We start from the raw sequence: 26,306 nt of genomic DNA, 5'->3' as shown, positions 1-26,306 counted from the left end.
TCATGCAGATAATAATATAGGATTTTGAAATAACTTGCAAAAATATATAAACATTAACTGAACTGGAAGAGAAGGTTCTTGCGGCCAATATACTGCTTGCAGTCAATACCACTTGTCCACTAGATGGATTTAAGGAGCTCTTTTCTGCTTATGGCAGAAAGCAGTGGTGAGTAACAAAAGGGCTTTGAGTATTTACTCACAAAATTCTATCTCATGACTCACAGGGCTAGCTACAGCTTCAAACAGTACCCAAACACTTTCAAGGAATTCTGTTACTGTCCTGCCAGTCACTGAGACTTCTGATTCTTGCCAGGCTTCTGGGAAAAGGAGGCAGACAATCTCTGACCTAGTCCTCTGGATGATCTGTGTATCCAGGGCTTCCCGTCTTGGCAGGAGACTTTCAGGTGCAGGCAGGATGCGTTGCAATGTGCAGTCTCAGCACAATGTCACCCTGGGTATGCAGACCCATCTCGTGGAGGCAGTTAGAGCCTGTTCCTGGTAAACTTGAGGCAGGCAGTTTCCAGGCAATTCAGCAGAGCTAGCAGAATGCTGCACAAGGCAATGGCAGAATCACTTCCATAAGCAGAGAGCAGTAGCAGCAGGCAACAGCAGGCACAAATACAGTGGCAGAGCACATGTTCTGTTTACCTGCTTATCTCCTTTTATCAATGTAGCTCGAGACCAATGGGCCTTTGGACACAGAACAGCCAATTGAAATGGCAGTTAGCCAAACCTGACCATATTAGGTGAAGCCATAGTCTTGCTTTATCCAAATTTGGGGTGAGCACAGGCCTTGCACAAGGCAGGCATGAGCTAAGTGTGTGTACCTTGTTTACCACAGGATGTAAAGAAGTCTGGGCAGGCCAGGCTTCTGTGGCTCCAGATTCTTTGTCCTCTTTCCTGTGGTTCCTTCTCCCCAAAACAGAAGGAGGGAGAGCTGGAAAACATTCCTGGGCAAGCCAGGACAAGGATAAGTCTATTTCGGCCTATCAGGCCTACTGTGACAGTTGCCCAAGAGTGTGGATACCTACGATGCTTTCTAAGACACACCAAGGAATGTATAGGTAGGCAAATAAAGACTTTAAGTTCTGTCCAGTGCCAGCATTCTGACCCATGAAGATAATAAGAAAGTCTTAACTCTTTTAGTTATTTACAACTGGTTGGCCCAATTCTGCCTGTGAAGTGGATTCTTAGAGAGCTTTCATGCCTCTCATGAAAGAAGTGTTATAATGTCATCCTTTGCATCCTGCAGTATCTAATTAGTGAGGCCAAAACCACACAAAGATATGATGCTAACTTTACAGCTTTTAGTGATCACAAATACTTATTAGTCTCAGGCTTGGCTGAATTTATCATTAGTACCTGATAGCATATTTTTCACTGTCCTTCAATACCACATTAACTTTGCAACAGTGTATCTGTAGAAGATTTGGTAGTAAACTGTGGGTTTAATTTTTATCTCAGCAGATTTAGATATCAGTCAGTGGCTCTTTATTTCATTTAAAACTTGGAAGTTGTTAACTTGGCCTCAGTAGTCAAGGTGTCATGGTATACAGTTAGCAGAAGAAGTATTTGGAAGATTCACAAATGCTGAGTTAATATTACTTAATGATTTAGAGGAACTGAAAAGCTTTCTAGGCAGCTGTTTAAGTTGTTGCTTACAAATACAAAGTATTGATAAACAGCAAGATTTTGTTTCTCATCCTTTTAATGGTGTGGAGAGATGATACAAACTGATCTATCAATTACTTGGTAATGAATTCCAGTGGATTTAATGGGAAGAGTAATTAATATTTATTCAGAAGGAAGCTTGTGGGTGTTAGAAGATGTAGCAGGAGGAGAAGAGTGGACTGGGTTTTATATTTCTACTTGCTGAAGGGCTTTTTCAAGTACTCAAAAGGCAGGATCCCAGTGGCAAGATGCTGAACTAGATGGACTACAGTTCTGACAGGAAAAAGCAATCATTTTATTGACATATGTCACAAAAAAGTTACAGAAAGCTCATTTTCTTGAGCTGACAGTGTACACATCCTCAGTGATTTACACTGCCTTTGTAGTTATTCCCCGAACTGGGCTTCATTCATCCCCCTGTAGGTTTGTTGTTGTTTGTTTATTGACATTTAGAAACAGACACGTTCCTGTTCCTGCTGCCATTATGCTAGAGGCTTTCCAAATAGATGGAGCATTGCTGCTTTACTGGATTTTGGCCACTGGGAGCTTTCTGCATACTCTGGAAAACTCTCCAGTTTTCTAGCATCCAGGGCTTCACCCTCCCTTGTTGCTGTTGTAGCCACAGTTGTTACTGATCTTAACTTTGCTTTGTGACACCTGACACTGATTATTTCTCACCAGTGCTGAAGGTACTGTAGTAAGCTTCTTGGGAGCCCCACCAAGTGCACAGCATGCCCTTGGAGTGACATAATGAACAAAAAAAAAGTTCCCAAGTTTTTTTTCTCCTCTTCAACAATCAGTCTGTTATTTCTATCTGATGCAGCTGCTGCAGGAAGAGGCTGTATTACCTTTGTGAACTGTTGAAACTTGTACTTAACTGCTGTGAGCCAGCAGGTTTCAAATGTGAACTGCAGTTCCCTGTGAAGTTCTTATGTTCAAGATGGTCACCTTTGACCTACCACATGGCACATCAGTGATGATTTTCAGTCCTGTGAGTTGAAAAGTGGGAAATAGATATAACAGAATAATAATAAATATCATGACAATTCTTCTGCCTCAGCAGTGCCTGCAGGAGGATCTGCTCCATGATCTTACCAGGCACAGGTGAGACTGAATGGCCTATAGTTCCTTGGATCATCCTTCTTTCCCTTTTTAACAATGGGGGTTATGATTCCCGTTTTCCAGTCAGTGAGGGACATTTAGTCCTCTTCACAGGGAACAGAGGATGAGCAGAGCATGCTGGTGGAGTAGGCAGCACATACTTGGCCAAATGCTGCCACAAGCCTCCCAGTCCTTAGAGGTGTAGACCTTGTCCAAGCAGCTCATGGGCACTGGTAGAAGGAAGAGACAGTATTGCACCCGCCCAAAGTCAGCCTTCTACTTGTGGAGAAGAGAAACAGAATTTTGGAAGGAGCAGAGGGGTAGAAAAGATTCTAGGGTTTAAGTTTCCAAATAACTGCAGTAATGTGTCAGCAGCAGGTTTGTATCCATCAGCAGACACAGCATAAATTTATTTCTCTCCTGCTTTTACCTGCCCAGGATGGGGCCATATTTCTTGTTGATGAATGCAATCTGAAGTGCTTCACTTACAACGTGTTTATTTTAGAAACTCAGAAAAAGGCTTTTGTCTTCACTGAAGTAACTACTTGACTGTGTTGCCCACTGAAATCCATAAGCTACCACAGCATGGCTGCCTACTTGAAAGGTGGCTCAGTTAATTTCTCAGGCAATTGAGTAATTTGTTCTTCATCAACTAGAGTTTATATTTTAATGAATAGACTCCCTGCTGTTTAGAAGTTCTCTCCTTTGGATACTGTGTAAAAGATAACAATTTGCAGATGAGCTCTGGCCCGTGAGAAGCCCAGTAAGAGTGATTCTTATCCTGCAGGGCAAGATTATAGGCTAACCAGTACTTGAGCAACCCTCTATTTAATTGGGATGAAAAAAGGCTGATACAATCATGGTGCTCTTTCTATTTATTTAAGAATCTTGAAACTGTTACTAGGAATGTATGAGTCTGTCCTAGATAAGAAAAAATAATTGATCTGTGTGCAGCTACATAGAAATGACATGCAGAAGTGAGTGAAAATGTCAGAGCTCTTACAGAAAGAAAGACAACTTTCTAAAATGCATTGCTAGTTATAACATGTTCTGTTCTGTTAATGAAAAGAAATAGAGAATAAAGAGCAGCCATAATTTTTCCACATGCTTTCATGGTTTTCTTATTATTTGTCTCCTGTTCTTACTTTTCTGGCTGTACAGATACCCAAAGTATAACATCTCCATTTTACATCAAAGGGATTTGATGAAGGACAGCCCTGGTCTTTCTTCCTTTCATCTGTCTCTCCTTGCTTCTCCGTGTTTTCAATTGGATACCACCCATCGACAGCAAAGGCATTTGAAAAGGAGTGCCTTTGCTGCACTGGGGGGCCTTCCAGCTGACATGAACGCTGCTAAAATTGGCTCCTGCTGATCAGTGGGAGGATGGCTTGAGTATGGGTTCATACATCTCTTCATAGGGACTCTCTAGGGTGTCGCTTATGTAACTGTAACAGTTGCTTAATTTGCCTCCAGCTCTTAATAGTTAATCATGCAGTTTAAGATATCAGCTAATTAAACACCACAGAGTACAAATATCAGCATGTCATCCAATGCAAGTATGGTAGACTTTAGTAGAGGCAGTCAAGTGGCAGAACTCCTGTTCCACAGGAAAGTCCAAGATGAAGGAAAATAAATTATGCCTTATTAGAATGCACATTAGAAGCCATCTGCATGGGCCTTTAAATTAATTTTTTAGCATTCATTAAATCTGGAGACTCTGTCTCATAGCTTCCTAAATCCCCAAGCTTTCGTGTGTTTTAGCTATTAGTACTGAAGTGAGCCCTGAGAAGCCCACAACAATCTTCCAGGGCTTCAGAGACTCTGACAGAGCCTGAGCAGAAAAGGTGTTTTCAAAGGTCTCAAGTTTCCTGCTGCTCAACCAGAAAGCCAAATGTGACAAATGTGAGGAGGGGCAGAGGGAGCTGGGGGTCTTCAGCTTGGAGTGGAGGAGACTCAGAGGTGACCTCATTCATGTTATAAGGATATGGAGACTGGCGTCAGGAGGACAGAGCCAGAGATAAGAAGGTGATTGTCTGCTTGTACTTGGCTCTGGTGAGGCCACACCTCAAGTATTGTGTTCAGTTTTGGGCACCTCATTACAAGAGGGATGTGGAGGTACTGGAGCAAGTGCAGAGAAGGGCAACAAAGCTGGGGAAAGGCCTGGAGAATAAATCTTATGAGGGGCACCTGAGGGAGCTGGGAATGGTTAGTGTGAAAAAGGGGAGGCTGAGGGGAGACCTCATCACTGTCTACAGCTACCTGAAAGGACATTGTGGAGAGGTTGGTGCTGGTCTGTTCTCATAGGTAAACAGTGCTAGAAGAAGAGAGAATGGCCTCAAGCTGCAACTGAGTAGGTTTAGACTGGATATTAGAAAACATTTGTTTTCACAGAAAGAGTGGTAGGGCATTGGAATGGGCTTCCCAGGGAGGTGGTTGAGTCACCAACCCTGGATGTGTTTAGAAGTAATTTGGATGTGGTATTTGGGGAGATGGTTTAGTGGTGAACCTTGTAGAGTAGGGTTATTGGCTGAACTTGGTGATCCTATGGGTCTTTTCCAACCTGAATGTTTCTGTGATTCTGTGATGTAGTTTTCAAGTCCACAAGAGAGAAGATGGCCCTGATACTTCCTGAAAGCCAGTAGGCCTGGAAGTGTCAGGTGTAGGAGTGGTCACAGTTCCTGAGAGAGAGAAGGACATGGTGGGTCTGCTTTGGAGCTGTGGGTCCTGGGAGCCTGCACTCTCCCATAGACAGCCATGTGATCCAGCAAGATTTCTTGCAGGTCCTGTTGCTGAAGTTCAGTGAAACCCTGTTATTTCTTTAAGAAATATTTCTATTTTAACAAACTGACAAAAAAGTCTTATTTTCCTGGAAGTTTTTCACTCAGCTTTAAAGTGCTGCATAAGACACAATCAAGCTGGGTTTGTTGTAACATTTCGGATGAAACATGCATATGCTACTTCATATCTGATGCTTGATGAAGGATGCAATCTGCTGCAGGTATTCAAATATGGACCTAGATTGATTCTGGAACACTAGGACATTAATGTGGATCTCAGCATACTGACAAATAACCACAAAATAACAGAATGGTAGTGCTTGGAAGGAACCTCCAAAGATCTTCTAGTCCAGCCTCCCTGCTGGAACAGGATCCTTTAGAGTAAATCACACAGGAACGCATCCAGGTGGGTTTTTAATGCCTCCAGAGACAGAAGCTCCACAACCTGTCTGGGCAGCTCATTCTAGTGCGCTGCCACCCTCAAAGTGAAGTAATGTATATATCATAATCAGCTCTGAGCCCTAAATACCATCTGGATCTGTAGTTCTGTATTCCTGTGAATGGTCACTCTTTTAAACTCAGACTTTATCAATAGAAACCCCCTGAGAATATTTTCAAGCATAAATTCCATTGCTCAGTACATATGATCAGAGCTGTTTCTGTTTCAGAACTATGCTAAACTTTCCACATTCTTATCAATGGGAACTGCTTAATATATGGCTAATTTTTAACCCATTATAGCATGCAGTGACAAATCCTTAAAGATGAGAACATAAACCAGAGTATTCTATCACTAGTGAATAATAATACAGGATACAAGACTGATGTTGAAACCTTCTTAAAAATTACACTTGTACTGAGTACAACTTTTGTACTGAGAGCCAAATTGTGCAACACACAAAGGCCTGGAAATCTGGGAGCTGATGCTGCTCTGCTGCTTACTGTAGGCAAGTACAAAGCTACAGAACCAAACCTCTTGTTTTTTGGAGAATGACCCTCTCACAGCACCAACTGCCCAGCTGTATGCTTAAATCTGTTTCATTATACATCATTCAAAATATTCAGGAAGAGTCCGTCTTACACCTTCTGTGAATGCCATTAGCAATGTCAGGTTGTGTCTGTGCATTATTATTAGCTAAAATGTAAAAGCTCATCTCTCTTTAACTGCAGTTCAGCAATTTTAGTGTTAACCTGTTTAGGTGTGCTTCATTTGATATTCAATAGAAACAATCCCCTGTGAAGCATTTCAGTATCTATCTGTTATAAGACCTGAACTTCTGTCTATAAAATTCACAGCCTAGGTTCTAAACTTTGGCCACAACAACCCCAAGCAGCACTACAGGCTGGGGACAGAGTGGCTGGAGAGCAGCCAGGAAGAAAGGGACCTGAGAGTATTGGTAGATAGTAGCTGAACATGAGCCAGCAGAGGGCCCAGGTGGCCAGGAGAGCTAATGGCATCCTGGCCTGCATCAGGAACAGTGTGGCCAGCAGGACAAGGGAGGTTATTCTGCCCCTGTACTCAGCACTGGTCAGGCCACACCTTGAGTCCTGTGTGCAGTTCTGGGCTCCTCAGATCAAGAGAGATGTTGATACACTGGAACATGTCCAGAGAAGGGTGGCTAAGCTGGTGAGAGGCCTGGAGCACAGCCCTGTGAGGAGAGGCTGAGGGAGCTGGGGGTTGTTTAGCCTGCAGAAGAGGAGGCTCAGGGCAGACTCACTGCTGTCTACAACTACCTGAAAGGACACTGTAGCCAGGCAGGGTTGGTCTCTTCTCCCAGACAACCAGCAACAGAACAAGGGGACACAGTCTCAAGTTGTGCCGGGGAAAGTACAGGCTGGATGTTAGGAGAAAGTTGTTGCCAGAGAGAGTGATTGGCATTGGTATGGGCTGCCCAGGGAGGTGGTGGAGTCACTTTCCTCGGGGGTGTTTAAAAGCGTGGATGAGGCACTTAGTGCCATGGTCTAGTTGTTTGGATAAGGCTGGGTGCTATGTTGGACTGGATGATCTTGGAGGTCTCTTCCAACCTGGTTGATTCTATGATTCTGGTAAGCATTGATGTAAAATAGCAAAGTATTACTGATTGAATTGTTTAATGATGATCCAGTGAAACTGAAGCTGTTTGGCGCAGACTAAAATAACTGCTGCAGGGTTTGTGTAGGAAGACAGATTCAGATGTTATAGGAATGCAGAAAATACAAAGATACTGAATAGATTATCATGACAACAGAACACATCATTAAATATAAATGAGCCTTTGCTGGATCTGGGACTTTTCTTTCAGATAACAACTGCAAAGATTAGGGTTTAAATTGTAGATAGATAGGTAACTATTGAGTATGTGCTATAGACTCCCTGCTGCATCTGGTACAGTTTAACAGAGATTGTTAGAAATTAAGACAGATTTGGGAAATTCCCTTTCTGAAATTATCCCAAAACACAGCAGCTTCTGCTACTGTACCTGAGTTGAAGCAGAGATGAGGCAGGAGCTCTGTTTTCTCTCAGTTGGCTATGATTCAAATTCAAAGTTTCACAAAAGTTAACACCATTCTTTCAAAGGCTATGTGCTTGTCTTAATTCTCTGGAAAGGGAAAAGTAACAGCATTTGCATAGCTCCTGGACTATTCAACAACAGTATTCAAGTATGGTTTTACAAAGTCTGTGTCTGGAGCTAGGAGGACTTAAGCTTGTGGTAAGGAACATTGCCAACATACTGCTTTTAAGTGACCATGTCCTTCAGATTCAGAAAGTCCTGTCAGACACTTTGCTCTGGAAAAGAATGTTCATTATTCAACACCTGATTTTGATGTTAACTGGAGTATATTGCTAGTGGCATCGTCTTGGGTACAGTCTGACTCCATGTGTAGTATTGGACCACCACAATGAATCATCATAAGTTGGACACAGTAGTTTTATACTATCAGCTCGTTGTTGAAATAATTTTGTATGGCTTTCTATGGGAAAACACACTGTTCCTATAAGCTTTTAGGAATCCTGGAGTGAAAAACAAAAGCCAGCTATAGAAACTATGCAGTGTTTTTCTCAGAAGAGAGAAGAAAGATTAAGATGAAATTAGATGCCCTGAGGTTTAGGCATTGCTCTGGTACTGAGAAAATCAAGTTTTGTTTCTCTGCCACTGACTCTTATCTTGTTACAATGAACAAAGCTCTGAAATAACAGCAGTGGGCTTTTCCCCTGCTTCCTACTTATCTGGTTTGCAAACTTCAATTGTAAACTCTCTGGGTATGTTAATGACTACTTATGTAAAGCCTGGGACAGTGATCTGATTGAGTCTTCAGAAAGTTACCAGAGTTCATACAACAGCAATGACATCACTGCATGAGTTAACTGTTCTAAGGCAACCAGCACCAGAGCAAGGGGACACAGTCTCATGTTGTGCTGAGAGGAGATACAGGCTTGATATTAGGAGGAAGTTCTTGACAGAGGGAGTGATTGGCATTGGAATGGGCTGCCCAGGGAGGTGGTGGAGTAGCAGTTCCTGGAGGTGTTCAAAAAAAGCCTGGATGAGGCATTTAGTGCTATGGTGTAGTTGATTGGCTAGGGCTGGGTGCTAGGTTGGACTGGATGAGCTTGGAGGTCTCTTCCAACCTGGTTGATTCTGTGATTCTGTGATCATGTAAAGGACTAGCTACTGAAAGATCTGCTGTTATTCTGACTGTGTTCAATAATAACAATTGTTTAGTGCCTCTGTGATGTGTTACAAAGAGCCTGCACATATTAAATTAAAAGTATTTGGGTCAGTTAATTACAATTTTTGCTACATGCTTTCTCCATTGTTATCTTACTCGGAGCAGTCTCCCACTTACACTTTTCCACTTCAAATCATAGTGGAGTAACTGTTGAGCTAAAATGATAGGACCATACACAAGAAAATAAAGAATTACTCTCTAGTCTAAATTTGCACATGATTAAGAGCTCTGTTCATACTGTGTCCAGTTCTGGGCCCCTCAATTCAAGAGAGATGTTGAGGTGCTGGAACATGTCCAGAGAAGGGTGACAAAGCTGGTGAAAGGCCTGGAACACAAATGCTATGAGGAGAGGCTGAGGGAGCTGGGGTTGTTTAGCCTGGAGAAGAGGAGGCTCAGGGGTGACCTCATTGCTGTCTACAACTCCCTGAAGGGAGGTTGTAGCCAGGTGGGGGGTGGCCTCTTCTCCTAGGCAAGCAGCAACAGAACAAGAGGACACAGTCTCCAGTTGTGCCGTGGAAAGTATAGACTGGATGTTAGGAGGAAGTTGTTGGCAGAGAGTGATTGGCATTGGAATGGGCTGCCCAGGGAGGTGGTGGAGTCACCGTCCCTGGAGGTCATCAAGAAGAGACTGGATAAGGCACTTGGTGCCATGGTCTGGTTGACTGCATAGGGCTAGGGAATAGGTTGGACTGGATGATCTTGGAGGTCTCTTCCAACCTGGTTGATTCTATGATTCTATTCTTTTATAGATGTTTGACATCAAAAAGAAAAAGTCAAGAGTGAAGGATTTGGCCAGCATAATTTGTATTTCAAAAGACACTAAAGGATAAAAATTATTAATAGTAATATACAGTGAGCAGTTGCTAAACAAATTTGTTTTTAAGCCAATAGCCATTATATATATATAGCTGTTATTAAGTTCTACTAGTATTTCATAACCTTAATAAAAATGGTTCAAGAATATGTTTAATAAATACTACTTTAAAAAACAATACAAATGTTTCAATGTGTTGCGTTGTGTTTGAGAGTGGCAACTTCCTCTGTCCATATCCTGTTGTGACTGTAGAAGGATATTTTCCAAAGGGAAAAAAGAAAAGCCTGACCTTTTAGTGATTTTATTAACTTAGGGATTCATGGCAATTAGAAATATGAGCAGAGAGGAAAACCAATAATGTTTAGTCATCTCCCATTTATTTAATAGTGTCTTTAAGCATTTAGGTTTTGTTTACGCCTGTATAAAAGCAAGGATTCTGAAGTTACGGCAACGCCTTTCAAGCTAACAATTATCCTGCACTGTGTGTATGGGGGGGAAAAGAAAGGTATCATAGAATCATAGAATCATTCAGGTTTGGAAGGAACCACAAGGATCATCTAGATCCAACCCCCCCTGCCATGGGCAGGGACACCCTACCCTAGATCAGGCTGGCCACAGTCTCATCCAGCCTGGCCTTAAGCATCTCCAGGGACGGGGCCTCAACCACCTCCCTGAGCAACCCATTCCAGGCTCTCACCACTCTCATGCTCAACAACTTCCTCCTCACATCCAGCCTGAACCTACCCATCTCCAGCTTTGCTCCCTTCCCCCTAGTTCTGTCACTCCCTGATATCCTGAAAAGTCCTTCCCCAGCTTTTTTGTAGGCCCCTTTCAGATCCTGGAAGGCCACAAGAAGGTCACCTGGGAGCCTGCTCTCCTCCAGCCTGAACAGCCCCAACTCTTTCAGTCTGTCCTCATAGCAGAGCTGCTCCAGCCCTCTGAGCATCTTCATGGCCCTTCTCTGCACACGTTCCAGCACGTCCACATCCTTCTTGTAATAGAGGCTCCAGAACTGGATGCAGTACTCCAGGTGGGTACCAGAGCAGAGTAGTGGGGGAGAATCACCTCCCTCAACCTACTGGCCACTGGTTCCTCACACAAATTATGTTACCTTGAAACTCAACTTTAAAATTGCATGTTTCTTCTAGTTCTAATGGCACTTGGCATGTCCTTTGACATTTGGCATCATCTTTAAGATGTTTCCTGTACAGTTCACAGATCTAAGTTCACAAGGAACTTCTGCTGGCGGACAACCCTTTGGAGTACAAAGCTCTTTGGAGCTCTTTAGATGTCCTGTCTGCTTAACAAGCATGGACGTTTAAGTGTGGGTTTAAAGTGAAAAGATATATATATGTGTGCTGCATTGACAACTGGCTTGCTTTATGTTAACCAGGAATGGGTTTAAGTTGAACCAAAAGAAGTTTCTAAACTGGAGGAAGTCAATTTAAATCATAGTTGAAATTACTGCTGGAACTTCTGCAGGTAACTGTGCTGGTTTGAAGCTAGCTAGAATGTTTTGGTGAGAACTAGATTACAGGCTGTGAAAAGGAAAACACAATGAGGTCTACTTGCCTCATAGGCTTGCTGAGAGATACAAGAACAAGAATCCAAACATAGATAACTCACTTCTGCTGGGGAGCTCCAAGCTACATTTCTTTCTCTAGCCTCTCTGATTAATCCACTTGGCTTCCTAACCCCCTGGCCAAACCTCCATTCTTCCTTGGGACTGGGGTAAGGAAGAGAGGTAGGGGGAGAAGGTGAAAAGGCAGTTGGGAGCCCCTCCTGGGGACTCAGGTTTCTGGGAGGGCTGTTTTGTTTCTGTATTACCTTTTACCCTGTATATTTCTGTATATAACTGTATATCCTGTAACTATCTGCTTGTATATTGAGCTAAGCTGTAAATAATAAGCTTCATTCAATTTCCAGAGCCAGCTGAGTCTAGTCTGGGTGACTTACAAAGTGTGTGGGGGGGTAACACCCAAACCCTCACAGTAACCAAATCATTTCACTAAGATAAAAGTAAGTTAAAAATAAGGACTGAAGTTTAGTCTCCATGATCAGACTTGCATACTAAAGTGCCAACTTCTTGATTCTAGGGGGAGTTAGGAAGGCCATATCACTGGACAGGCAGGGACTGGCATCTCCTGAAATTCCTATGAATCTGTGCCTGCCTGACTCCCGTGAAATGAGTGGCTTTTAAATTTGAGGATTGGCTCCTTGAGCTGTTGTGGCACACAGTAAACTTTACCCTGTAAGTCATGTGAGATTAATTCAGCTGTCACAAGGGGACTTCTGTCCATAAAATGGGTAGAATTCTGTTTATTTGGAATGTGTGTTCTTGCAGCTTGCCACTTAGCTGAAATGAGAGAGGGCTTGTTTGCTTACTTTGCTGTGTTGGGCCTGGCTTTTTGTGGTGAGCCTCTCCTAGAGTATCTTTAGAAAATCTCTGATGTTGTGCTTTCTTCCCCACTACTTCCCTTGGGAGCAAGCAGCACAGTAGCTTACTGAGCTGCTGCTGCTGTTGCCGTGAAGATTTATGCTTAGCAGAGGTGATATTTCAGATTGCCAAATATGTGACATTTGTGCAGTGCCATGGGTGATTTCTGTAGCCTGCAGAAAGTAGATGCTGTTGTAAGAGGGAATTTTCTCTCAGAGTGTCTGGTCAAAAGAGCCCTACTAATTGATAAAACAAACAGAAGTAATGTGTCAAGCACCCAGCCCTAGCCAGTCAACCAGACCATGGCACTAAGTGCCTCAGCCAGGCTTTTCTTGAACACCTCCAGGGACAATGACTCCACCACCTCCCTGATCTGTCCATTCCAATGCCAATCACTCTCTCTGGCAAGACATCCAGCCTAGACCTCCCCGGCACAACTTCAGACTGTGACCCCTTGTTCTATTGCTGGTTGCCTGGGAGAAAAGTCCAACCCCACCTGGCTACAACCTCCCTTCAGGTCGTTGTAGACAGCAATGAGCTCTGCCCTGAGCCTCCTCTTTTCCAGACTGAACACTCCCAGCTCCCTCAGCCTCTCCTCACAGGGCTGTGCTCCAGGCCCCTCACCAGTTTCGTTGCCCTTCTCTGGGCACGCTCCAGCACCTCAACATCTCTCTTGCATTGAGGAGCCCAGAACTGGACACAGTAAGCAAGGTGTGGCCTGAGCAGTGCTGAGTACAGGGGAAGAATAACCTCATTTGTCCTGCTGGCCACACTGTTCTTGATACAAGTCAGAAGCACCAGCCTTTTCATGCCTACCTCTCTCAGTTGTAGCACAGCATTTTGGCCAGGAGATGACTCCTCTGTAGTTCCCATAACATTTGCAGAAAGATACCTGTGCTTCTTATTGCCTCTGTAACATGTTACCAATATATTTTCCTTCCTTAGCAAGGGTCTCAGAGAGCAATGGTGCCCCCATACTCCATGATGGGACCCTTCAGAGGACACAGGAGTCTCAAAAGCAAACGTAAGTATTCAGATTACTACTTGAGAGGGGATTATATGATCAAATTTTGGAAGAGTAGCTGGAATTTTATGGGATTATTAAAGATACATTTTTTATTACTGAAACAATGTAAATCAGATGTGTGCTTCTAATATCTGTTCTTACCAAAATGTCACCTTAATTCAGGCAAGCAGCTTACTGGGTCTATATATGCAAAGCATATATAGAATTGCCAGAAAGCCATTCTACCTGAAGCTTCTCTTCTCAGAAAGGCTGTTCCACTCTATCTTCCCCAGATCTGTATATTTCAGTCCTTAGTTGCACGCTCACAAACACTACCATTTGCTGCCATTCCCTGTCCCTTTTTGTCCGTCATTCCTCCCTTGATGATGTCCAGCTCCAGTCAGAGGCATTTAATGGAATCATAGAATCATTTTAAGATCATCAAGTCCAACTGCTAAGCCAGCACTGCCAAGCCCACCACTAAACCATGTCACAATGCACCACATCTACATATCTTGTAGATCCTTCTAGGGATGGTGACTCCACTGTTCCCTGGGTAGCTCATTTTAGTGCTTGACAAGCCTTTTGGTGAAGATTTTTTTTTCCTCATACCCAACCTTATCTCCCCTGGCATAACTTCAGACCATTTCCTCTTGCTCTGTGTCCTGTTACTTGGGAGAAAAGACTGACATCCACCTTGCTACAACCTCCTTTCGTGGAGATGTAGAGAGTGAGAAGGCTCCCCCTCAGCCTCTTTTTCTCCAGACTGAAGAACTCCAGTTCCCTTAGTTGCTCCTCATAAAACTTCTTCTCTAGACCCTTCCCCAGACTACTTTCCCTTCTTTGGATATACGCCAGCACCTCAATGTCTTTCACATAGGGAAGGACCCAGGGTGGGACACAGAGTATGAAAATATACTGTGCTCCTTGTACATAGAGACTTCTGCATTTCAGGGCCTGCAGGGTATTATCCTACCATCTTCCTCTTCCTATATTTTCAAAGGAACTCCAAAGAACTGAGAGATGACATCTATCATATTCCAACCTCAACAGTCTGTTACACTGGCTTCCTGTGTAAAGTGATACATGTGTATTTTCTGAAGGGAAGAGAGGCAGAGACACCTCTGCTAAATGTTTAAAGCAGAAGCCAAAACTCAATGCCTGCCAGTGCTTCATGTAGCTGGAAAAGGGCAGAAATACTTGCCCAGAAGGAGAGCATCTTGAGATAACTATGCAGCTGAGCCCAAACATTTGTCAGCCGCTGACTGGAGCACTCTTCAACCTCATCAATTACCTTCTTAGCTGTACTGAAGCAAGCACTGTGGTTATAGCCATGGAAAAATGTTCTACCTTGTCAAACACAGAGCAAGGAGGTGGTCCCTCTCCTCTTCAAATTTAGGCTCTAAATGCAAGATGAAGAAGTAGAGAGATAACAAATAGGTGCCAGACCAGAACAGTGAAGAACTGCTTATGGTATGAGATATCTCTTTCCTTGCAACACTGCTTAAATACTTCTACCAGTTTCTAAAAGGCAAAGCCAAGGATGTTACAGAGACAGTTTCCACTTGCCAGTAATATCAAGGGTAGATAAGAATTTGGGATTTCCAGGTGTTGGACAGTTAAGCATCACTGAACAGGTTTTATTTGTTGATTTGAAGTACATGTAGCTTTATCTCCATGTTGTGCAATTCCACTTGTAAGAATTAGCAATGGTATAAACTATTTGGGCTAGAGCAGCACTGCAGTCTTTCAGAGAGTAAACTAGTTGACATGTTCCTGAGAACATGTGTTTGCTCCTATAAGAGGCAAGAACTAGTGGCTTTGAACTGGCAGTCTGGTGAGGAGCAAAGTCACCTCCTGAGTTTTTCAAAAGCATATCCTCATTTCTCAGCTACAGGGAAAAGACAAGTTTTAGCACTGACATTGTGTATCAGTCAGACTTTAACAGTGCTACTGCAGGATTTATGGTATGACATTATACCTCTGGACATGATACATTCTCCAGACATGATGTGCAGAAGTAATCTCTTGCAATTCAATGAGTGGAAACGAGGTAAATTAGTCATCGTGCAACTACACGTTCAGGACTGTAAGAAATTGCTAGGAAAGTCATTACAAAGTAGGAAATAGAGAGTCAGTGTTGAAAGAGTTGTCTTGGTTTGCTATAGCTCGTTGTTGGGCCTCTGTTTCCTGGAGAACTTCAGTTCTGTGTACTTTGAGTGCTGTGTCCAGTTCCAGGCTCCTCAATTCAAGAAAGATGTTGAGATACTGGAAGGTGTCCACAAGAGGGCGACAAAGCTGGTGAGGGGCCTGGAGCACAGCCCTGTGAGGAGAGGCTGAGGGAGCTGGGGGTGTGCAGCCTGCAGAAGAGGAGGCTCAGGGCAGAGCTCATTGCTGTCTACAACTCCCTGAAGGGAGGCTGTAGCCAGGTGGGGTTGGTCTCTTCTCCCAGGCAACCAGCATCAGAACAAGGGGACACAGTCTCCAGTTGTGCCAGGGGAGGTCTAGGCTGGATGTTAGGAGGAAGTTGTTGCCAGAGAGAGTGATTGGCATTGGAATGGGCTGCCCAGGGAAGTGGTGGAGTCACTGTCCCTGGAGGTGTTCAAGAAAAGCGTGGATGAGGCACTTAGTGCCATGGTCTAGTCGACTGTCTAGGGCTGAGTGCTAGGCTGGATTGGATAATTTTGGAGGTCTCTTCCAACCTGGTTGATTCTATGATTCTATAGAGGCAAGATGTAAAAGTCTTGACAGTACAATAGCATTCAGACTTTAGATTTCCATAGCAGGCAACTTGTTGTAGTTAGATCTGTGCATGAGCATACAAACATAGAAAATGTTGAAACTCTGAAATATTGAAAACTTGGACAAAGCAATTAGCTCAATGTTGCAGGTAATTAAGATCTGTGTAGACAGCAGAAAATGCAGAAGTTTGATTCTCTTCAGACGTGGCCTTTAGAACTCTGCCTATCTTTACAGCATACCAAAGAGCTGTTTTAATTTGACCTGATGTGTTTGTCCCATCAACAGAGCCTGAAAACATGGCTACTTAAAATTCCTGGAAGATTCATATTAGATATTTCTCTCAGTATGAATTTATTCAAAGATGTAAAAGAAAACAACAGAAAATCTTTCTAAAAGTATGAACTTTCCAGTGAGCTCAAACAAGCTCATAGGGGTGTGAGGTACTTAGAAGGGCAGCCACTAAGTCTCATTTTATTCCTTTTTATCCTTAAAACATCTTCTTTGAGAAAGAGAGAAGTCTTTTATGGCCCTCTTTTCAGATAGATTGAGACACAGAACAAACAACATAACTTGCCAAAGTTCAACAGAAAGTCTCTGGCAAAGAATTTCTTTTTAATTCTTTGGTTTTCCTTACATAGGAGTAACCCAAGTCACACTTATTGCACAAAGTTTAACATTTTCAGGACACAGGATTTTGTGAAAGACTCCAGAAAAAACATAGATTACACTACCAGTGCCCTCTATATTATCAGCATTTGAAATCTGGGACAGTAATTGGTTTTGAGAAGAATTTTTTTTTTTATAAATGGATTTTTCATCCCTTTTTAATTCTTGGATATTGTTTGGATTATCACATTGTTCTTCTATCATCCTGTCTTTTTCACTGCATATATTGACATCAGGCTGTCAGTGCCAATCAGGGAAAGATGAGAGGCATTCCCTGAAATACCACTTTCTTAGTGACAAGAGCCTCTGACTGCTGTGATTTAGGGCATTGCCATTCCCTGAGCTCAGTAGAGCTGCCCCACTTTACATCAGTTGGGGATGGTGCTGAATGTTATTGAAGAGCTTGTTCCATGTGAGGGTTTGGGAGTCCCTCACCCCCCCCACTCTTGTGAAATCACCCAGACTAGACTCAGACAAGCTGAAAGTTAAGGAATGAAGCTTTATATTCGCAGCTTAGCACAATGTCCAAGCAGACATTTACAGTATATACAGCTATAGACAGAAATAGACAAGTTAAAGGTGATACAGAAACACAACAGCCCTCCCAGAAACCTGAGTCCCCAGGAGGGGCTCTCAACTACACTTCCACCTTCTTTCCACCTTTCTCCCTTATCCCAGAGTATACTTTACATGCAAGGTGAGTTTGGAGGATCAGCCAGGGAGGTTAGAAAGCAGAAGGATTAGTTACACAGAATTAGAGGAGAAAGCACAGACACCAGCTGCGACAGAGACCCACACTTATCTATGCTTGTGTTCTTGTTTTTATGCATCTCAGCAAGCCTATGAGTGCACCACCACTGTTTCCTTTTCACAGCCTATAATCTAATTTCTCTCACTAAAATACTCCAGTTAGCTTCAAACTAACACATTCCGGTTCCTTTTGCCAGCAGAAAGTTACAGCACAACTGGCAAAAATAATGAAAACAAACAAACAAAAAGTTTTCAACATTTTGGAAGTCAGTAACTTAGAGTCTCAAGCACATAAAAACTCTGAAACAGAATAGTTCTAATTGTAACTATTTGGTTTCTTTGATATGGTACTGACCTCCATGAGTGGTATCTCTGTGAAATTGGACATGTGGTAAACACTTGTGGTTAGAAATTTTGTGAGGTTTGTATTTGCCTGCTTAAAACATTGGGTTCCTTTGTGGTACCTGCACTACTGTTAAATTCCATTGAGACAAGAGATAAATGCAGTTTTGTCATAACTTTGCCTCAGGTTCTCTGGTGCTTTATAGCAAACATAAGAGTCATAATTTCTGTTGGTGTCTCTGCACCTCTGTTGGTGTCTCTGCACCTATCTGTGTCATGGTGTAAGCACTGTGGCTGTGTCAGCTTGCTCAATGAACAGTCAGTATGGATGGTGCTGCAGCTAAGTAACACCACCTTTCTGCAGCTGGTTGTGCTGGAATGCGGTACTGCTCCTGGACAGGCTGTTGAAAGCAGAGTCACACCAGTGCCATTTTAGTTGCTGGCAGGAGCACATTAGTAAGTAATACTAAGTGAAGCAACAAATATGGCATTAGGTCTTTCTTATGGTGCTTGTTCAAAAGATGACACAGTAAAATTAATTTAGTCAAAGCCCTTTGCAGTAAAAACCAATTTGTAGCACTGTCTCACTTGGTAGGCAAGAGATTAAGACAAGAAAGAGAGCAGCCAAACCAAGATTAGAGGGATTTGTTTCCCAGACTCAAGCCAGTGTCTCCTATTCTTTCAAAGTACAATAAGTCATTAACTGAGATTGTGCTCTGGGGGCATGATCAATGAAACAATAACTTACTTTGTTGTGTCAGAAAGCAAAGTCTGTATAGGTCGGATGGACTAATTATCTCTGTGTAAGGGCTACTGCAGTGTTCATGGGTGGAAGGCCAAATACACATAAGAGTTCTGCTCTCCAGTGTTCCAGTTATTTTCAAACATCATTTCCTAGCAATTTTCCATCTACAAACCCTGTCTGATCGTTTGAGAAGGAAAACAGATAGAACAGTTTCATTTGGAAACAGGTTGAAAGACAATGATCCAGCTCAGCTGTACTACCAGATTAAAATTTAAAGTGGGAAAATGCCTATCTGCTTCTTGACTTTTTTCCTAAGCTAATGAAGTTTTATCAGGTAAATAACTTCCAATCTAAGGATTCTCGTAGGTTAGAGATTGAAAGGAGTGTCATGGTCAGTCACAGAATCCATAAATTTAACTGCTTTATAAAATGCTTTGACCATATCTTGTCCATTTATCTCTAGATCTTTTCCTGTGTGTAACAATTTACAGTTGTGAATATATTCTTGCAAAAGTATGAATTATTCTTTTTGATAGAGTTCAAGAATACTCCTAATTCCAATGCCATTCCAATGTCAATCACTCTCTCTGGCAAGACATCCAGCCTAGACCTCCCCTGGCACAACTTGAGATTGTGTCCTCTTATGCTGTTGCTGGTTGCCTGGGAGAAGAGACTGACCCTCACCTGGCTACAGCCTCCCTTCAGGTAGCTGTCGACAGCAATGAGGTCTGCCCTGAGCCTCCTCTTCTGCAGGCTGCACATTCCCAGCTCCCTCAGCCTCACAGTGCTGTGCTCCAGGCCTCTCACCAGCTTTGTCCATGTTCTGGCTTCTTTTCTGGCCCAACTTCTGTCTTTGTGTGCATCCAGCCCATTTTCCTCACTACAGAGTGCTAGAGTTAGGCCTGGAACCATCAAGAGGTAAGATGTTGATCTGCAGTTTTCTATAGTACTTTGTCCTACTCTCTAATATGAGATCTTTGAAAATGTAAATGCTTTTTATCATATCAGATACTAGAGAGGGAAGTCCTCTATTATGCTCCAGAGTTCTGTAATATCCAGGGCTCTTCCATTACTGATTGCAAGCCATAATTCTTAGGTATTCAGAAACCTGCAGCATGAGAGTAATTTCCCACTTTTCATGCCATTTTGTGTTACCTTTACTTTTTGAAATAACTGAATGAACACTGACATGATTTTATTGCAAGCAGGAGAGACTAAATATTAAACTGTTTTCAAAGACATTATTTCCTGAGACATTACTTGTCCTCTTGAATGAACTAAGACTTTTCCCTCTTGCAGCTTTTTCTCCTGGACCTTCCTGCAAGCTCTCCAACCACTACATCATTCAAGATCACATGGTGGCTCATTACAAGAAACTGATGTCTGCCAAAGGTGTGTATAGTCTTTAGTGATTACAATATCTACATAACTAAAGATGAAACCCTACTACAGAATACATTGGATTTCCTTGTGTTAGGCTGCCTGCTGAATTTCTTCCCCCTTCTTGCTTCTCCCTCTCACTTACACAACAGATGTATGAAGATCTAAAATTGAGGCATAACATAGTGTGCCCTAAAAGAAGAGATACACAGAGTACTTGATTGGAACTGTAGTCTTGTCTTGGGAGAAGCAATCCCAACTGCCAAGAGGCATAAGAATCAAATCATTCCACAAAGTTACAAGTTCATGCTAGAAAGGAAAGTATTATTTAATTCCCTCATACTGTTTTAACAGTGGTTTCTGTTTGCATGTATATGGCAGCTGACTGAAAGGAAGGTAAAATGAAAACTAAGATAGGTGTTTAATTAGGGGACACCACTGAAGAGTAACAGTGAGATTACAGCTTTTGATGTTTAGAAAGGTACAGTATCGATCCTAAATAACCTAGAGGGAAGTTTCATTAGCGTGCACTCATGTTTGAGAGGGATCTCCAAATATTCTTCTTCCTATAAATAGCTGCAAACTGATAATAAGAAAATTTGGAATTAAAAAATTCCTCCACCAGTTGCAAGTTGTGTGAACTTCATAGCACTTCAGGTGCAGATGGAAACAACCAGAGATGAATGGTCACAGCAGTAGTTAGATTACTGCAAGACTTCTAGTGCTTGAACTCCAAAGGCTTTCTAACCCAGATAACTCTAGACCCATCAGCCTCACCTCCATCCCTGGAAGGTAATGGAGCAACTTATCCTTGATGCTGTCCTCAGGCCTATCAAGGACAAGAGGCTCATTAAGAGCAGCCAACACAGTTTTACCAAGGGGCAGTCATGTCTGAGCAACATGATAGCCTTTGATGAGGACAGAATCAGGTGACTAGATGATGGTAGTGCAGTGGATGTTGATTTCAGTAAGGCATTTGACACTATCTGCCAAAGCATCCTTGCAGCTAAACTGAGGCAGTGTGGTCTGGATGATCAGGGAGTGAGCTGGATGTGAACTGGTTGAAGGAAAGAAGTCAGAGAATTGTGGTCAATGGGACAGAGCCTAGTTGGAGGCCTGTAACCAGTGGAGTCCCTCAGGAGTCAGTACTGGGACCAGTTCTGTTCAGTATATTCTTCATTGATGAATATATCAATTCCTGGATGAGGGCACAGAGTGCACTGTCAGCAAGTTTGCTGATGACACCAAACTGGGTGGAGTGGCTGCCACACCGCAGGGTTGTGCTACCATTCAACCAGACTTAGAGTGAGAGGTGGGCAGGGAGGAATGGAATGAAATTCAACAAGGGCAAGTGTAGAGTCCAGCACCTGGGAAAGAACAACCCCAGGGACCAGTATAGGTTGGGGACTAACCTGTTGGAGAGCAGTGAAGGGAAAAAGGCCCTGGGGGTCATAGTGGATGGGAGGTTCTCCTGCCCTTCTACTCTGCCCTGCTGAGGCTGCATCTGGAATATTGCGTCCAGTTCTGTTCTAACCAAACAGCTGACTGATAACATGCTGTGAGCTTAAACACAACATGTAGCTGCTGCACAGTAGATGAGATTGCTGCTGCCTTTTTAATTTTTTTTTGACAGGAGACCAATCCTTTCATCAATTTGCAATGCCAAGTGCTTTAGCCTAATTGAAATCCAGCAGATCTTTTCATCATGGTGTCAGCACCACTTCAAAGTTTCATGCACATGGGAAGCTGGAGCCTGGATTGTTGCTGTGTACTTAAGCAACTTTTGCAAGGCTAATATCACAGAAACAGTGACTGTAGAATTTGTGTCCTAGTGCATTGCCTATCAACATACAGAAGAATCAAGACTAATTAAGAACTGCTTAGACTAATGTGTATAATAGAAATTGATTTATTCTCAACTGGTGAAAGCCTAAATGAAGGTGCAAAGGTTAAAAAAAAATTAAAAGGAAGAAAACAAAGATGTTCTGCAGCCTTTTTGTCTTCTACATTCTTAAAGCTCAGAAGAAAATATCCAGAAGACACTCTTGGCATAGGAGTGCTTTGTTCCCAAGCAGGTTTCCATTTTTCTCTCTCTCTTTTTTCTTTTCCCAGTGTCAATCCTACTTGTTTGTAGCAGGATTAAGTCAAGCTGGAAAGAGCTTCTCACAGTAGGTGCTAAACCAGATTTCCAGTGGCTAAAATTTCTAATTGCCAGGTGTTTCACCATCTGATGTTAGAGTTCTCAAAAGTCAGATTTGGAATATAATACAGAAGGAAACTTTAATATTAAAACACTTACTTTACTTATTGTAGTGCTCTGTCATTCCTACAGGTTTTCCCTATAGAGCTAAACTTCTGCATACATAGTAAAAGCCACACTTGTGGAAGGATATCAAAGTTCTCCTCTGCTCATACCTTGACGCTCTGAAGTGCTAACTTGCAACATGTTCTGTACATCCCTGGAGGAGATGGTAGGATTTTGAGCCTCTGAAAAAAATCTCATCAGGCTTGACTGAAGGACCTCTTCAGCATCCTTCTAAATATTCTCCAATCTTTTGGAGGGTAGTGTGTCCCTGCCCATGGCAGGGGGGTTGGAACTAGATGATCCTTGTGGTCCCTTCCAACCCTGACTGATTCTATGATTCTTTTGGAAAACATGGCTGCCTACTTAGATACAACCAATTTGGCTTCATTGCATACAGTAGTTAGACCTGCTTGTCTGAAAGTTCATTTGGAGGACTTCTATAAACTCCAGCTGTCTGTGGTACTTGGCAGGAATCACAAAAGTGTCTTGATAGCAATAGAGTCAGTTTTCTGCAAATGAAACTGGAATACTGAACTTCTCCTACTCAACTGATTTTCACTCCACAGTCAAAAATAGTTATTTCTCCATCTATGTTAGTCATATCCAAGTATATGCAATCAAACATACATAGAATCAACCAGGCTGAGGAGACCTTCAAGATCATCCAGTCCAACCTAGCACCCAGCCCTAGACAACCAACTAGACCAGGGCACTCAGTGCCTCAGCCAAGCTTTTCTTCAATACCCCCCCAGGAAAGCAACTCCACCACCTCCCTGGGCAGCCCAATCCAATGCTAGTCACTCTCTCTGGCAAGAACTTCCTCCTAACATCCAGCCTAGACCTCCCCTGGCACAACTTGAGACTGTGTCCCCTTGTTCTGTTGCTGGTTGCCTGGGAGAAGAGACCAACCCCACCTGGCTGTACCCTCCCTTCAGGTAGTTGTAGACAGCAATGAGCTCTGCCCTGAGCCTCCTCTTCTGCAGGCTGCACACCCCAGCTCCCTCAGCCTCTCCTCACAGGGCTGTGCTCCAGGCCCATTAACATCCTTGCCATCTCCTATATAGCTTAATGAAGACTGTGCAGCAGCAGAGTGCCAAGGCTTGGTTCCTTGAAGCCTTCTTGATTCAGTCTTTTACAACGAAAACCAAATCACTGAATAACAGACAACCCTGTGTACACAACTGCCTGTGTAACTGTAGAGTCAAATAACTTCTGTTTGTAGAAATACATGAAGAACTGATGACCTTGAGCCTAGGGACAACTTGAATCTCATTCTCAGAGCATCACTTGGCAGCTTCTCCTGGCTGCACTACTCATCCCTGAAATAAAACCTTTCTGGGTAGGAGTAGATACCAATGCAAAACTAGTACAGCTTTTCCTAAATTGTAAACTAAAATTAAAGTTAATAAGTGTAGCTGTACGGGGTCTTATTTCTGTACCCAAGTAAACATGGCAAACCCCACACAATTCAGACTCGGGTTTGATACTGAGCCAACAACAGCACTGCTAAGGCACTTATCCTATGCTTTTACCCTGATGAGGATGAGGGAGCAAGTCCTCGGTTGGTGTAATTGCAGTTGGCATAACTCAACTAACTTCACTATGTTATCTTTCAAAAGCTCACTAGTGGTGAAGGCTGCACTAGTTTTGTATTGGCGTCTACTCCTACCCAGAAAGTTTCTATTTCAAGGATGAGTAGTACAGCCAGGAGAAGCTGCCAAGTGATGCTCTCAGCATGTGATTCAAGTTGTCCCTAGGCTCAAGGTCATCAGTTCTTCACATATTTCTACTAACAGAAGTTATTTGACTCTACAATTACACAGGCAGTTTTGTACACAGCTTTGTCTGTTATTAGCAGGAAATAGTTACACAATGTTGTACCTCACTAGGGAAACAATAAGATTTGGTGGGTTGCAGGTATGCATTGTTCATTGGGCTGCTACCAGATTCCCATAGGGACTTTAACACCTCAGGATGATCAGTTTTATTTCTACCCATTTTCATATGATTATTAGTGTGATGTTGGTGTGTCATTGGACTGAATCTCCTTTTTGTTGGTACAGCTGCTGTTGATTCATCTGCACCAAAGAGTCTGCACTCCAGTGTTAAATGTGAGTAGCTTTGTTTTGTTTTGTTTTCAAAACAGGCTTGGCTGCATTAGCTTGGTTTGGAAATACTTGTCTTTTACAAGGAAGGTGTTCTGAAGAGGCATATATGTGCTCAAACTATGCATTACTGTGGTAAATAAAATAGTATCTATACCATACTACACTATCTCCTAGTATCTGACTTAATAGCTGTCTCTAGCATTAGGGTCATGTTTACACAGATATCCTGCAGACTGTGTGATTGATATATAAACTTCAAGCAGCATGGTTGTTGGAGGCATAAATTGGTTTAGTTTTCCAGTCTGAAATCCCTTTAAATCCCTTCCTAATCCACACTTTATTTTTATTTGCTTAACTGTTTGACGTATCTTTGGGCCTCAGGCACGCTACAGCTAGAACAGATTGAGGAATGAATGGGGTTTCGTTAAGAGAACATTGCACTGCACCTTAACGCCACCTCTTGGCTGAAGCCTGCAGCGCCCAATGTCAGTCTGTTCTGCCCTTCCTTTTTCGAAAGCAAGGTTGATGGAAAGGGATGACTCATCCCTTGCCCTGAAAACTGAGAATTCGCTTGGGAATGTGTTTAGCTTTCTGTCATTCACCGGGTTGTGAGGCAGGTGCTGCTCCTCCGTGCGATAGCTATGTACGAGGGAGCACACAGCCTTTCTACATGCCATCCCCCTGCATTTTAAAATGAAATTTAAAAGGCTGGGAAAACGACAGCTTCTATTTTTCCACAGTGCTTGCATAGCAGGAGAACTGTGTAACAGAGATTTGTGGTAGCCTATTCCTCTGAGCAAACTATAAAGTACTTTGAAGCAAAGATAGCTCAAAGGCAATGGTGAGATGCAGTTCTTTGAGCAAGATATACACAAGGCAAGAAGGCAAACTCCTTCCCATAAAGATTCAGGAAACGTTTCATAGGAGACCTTCAGTGCAGAAAAGCAAGAGAGCAAGTTCAGGATCATAACACATCACAATCAGAATTCCTTTCTCTTTGTTGTTTAACTCTTCATGCTCAACAGTAGGTTTTTCTTCTTTTTTCAATGCTGTCTTTTATATAGTAGTTTTTAAATAAGTGGTTTTGATGAATCATTTTATGGAAACAGTGTTGTGGTAACAGAAAAAATGCCACAGAAAGCTTTCTGAGAACCTTAGCTTGGTAGAGAGGATTCTGACACAGAAGCGGACCTCACCTGCTTGAGAAGATCAAGATGACATAGAACAGGTTCAGATACCTGCAGTAGCTACAACAGCAACTTTTCCCAGATGATATATCAAAGGTGAACATTATCTGTGTTTCTTACTAGGCTTTCCCAAGAAGGCATTACTTTTACATAGCTAAGCAGGACTCTGCTGATGTGTGCATGTATTTCTATCAGTTTAGACACTCACATTGAGTACAAATTGATGCACACAGACACTCAAACAACAGATTTTCATACAGAGACAGTGAGGACTCAATCTTATTCTCGTAAGCAGCCCACCTTTGCAGTTTAGCATTTATCTTCACTAAAAGATACTACATATCAGCCAAGTCCTTTCTCTAACAGAAATGTCTGTCTGGGCACAAGAAATTCTGTCCCTTGAAGGATAAAATTCAGAACTTAGAAGTCACAATGAAAAGGTGCATCTGAACTCATGTCTTCTGAAGTGTTAAGCAAGGAAGCAGCACAATGGAAGCAGAGTTGCTGCTAATGGGGTTGATGTGCAAATCATTTCAGCAATATAAAATGACTTTATGCCTACAAAAA

At 42.6% G+C, this 26,306-nt stretch overlaps 1 protein-coding gene across 2 annotated transcripts in view; it reads left to right on the top strand.

The window, feature by feature from the left end:
- The window catches only part of LOC135186622 (spermatogenesis-associated protein 7 homolog), a 101,400-nt gene that overhangs the window by 63,868 nt on the left and 11,226 nt on the right, over positions 1-26,306 (top strand). Inside the window, exons 2-4 of one of the 2 annotated variants that reach the window (XM_064164509.1) lie at positions 13,454-13,532; positions 20,059-20,151; positions 24,508-24,555. In XM_064164509.1, coding sequence (XP_064020579.1) covers positions 13,472-13,532; positions 20,059-20,151; positions 24,508-24,555 — 202 coding nt within the window. In that variant the 5' untranslated portion in view covers positions 13,454-13,471. The remainder of the gene's footprint in view (positions 1-13,453; positions 13,533-20,058; positions 20,152-24,507; positions 24,556-26,306) is intronic. The other variant, XM_064164510.1, reaches the window with a different exon arrangement.

The sequence above is a fragment of the Pogoniulus pusillus genome, chromosome 25 (genome assembly GCF_015220805.1).
Source record: "Pogoniulus pusillus isolate bPogPus1 chromosome 25, bPogPus1.pri, whole genome shotgun sequence".
Classification (NCBI taxonomy): Eukaryota; Metazoa; Chordata; class Aves; order Piciformes; family Lybiidae; genus Pogoniulus; species Pogoniulus pusillus.
This window is presented reverse-complemented; position numbering and strand designations above follow the sequence as displayed.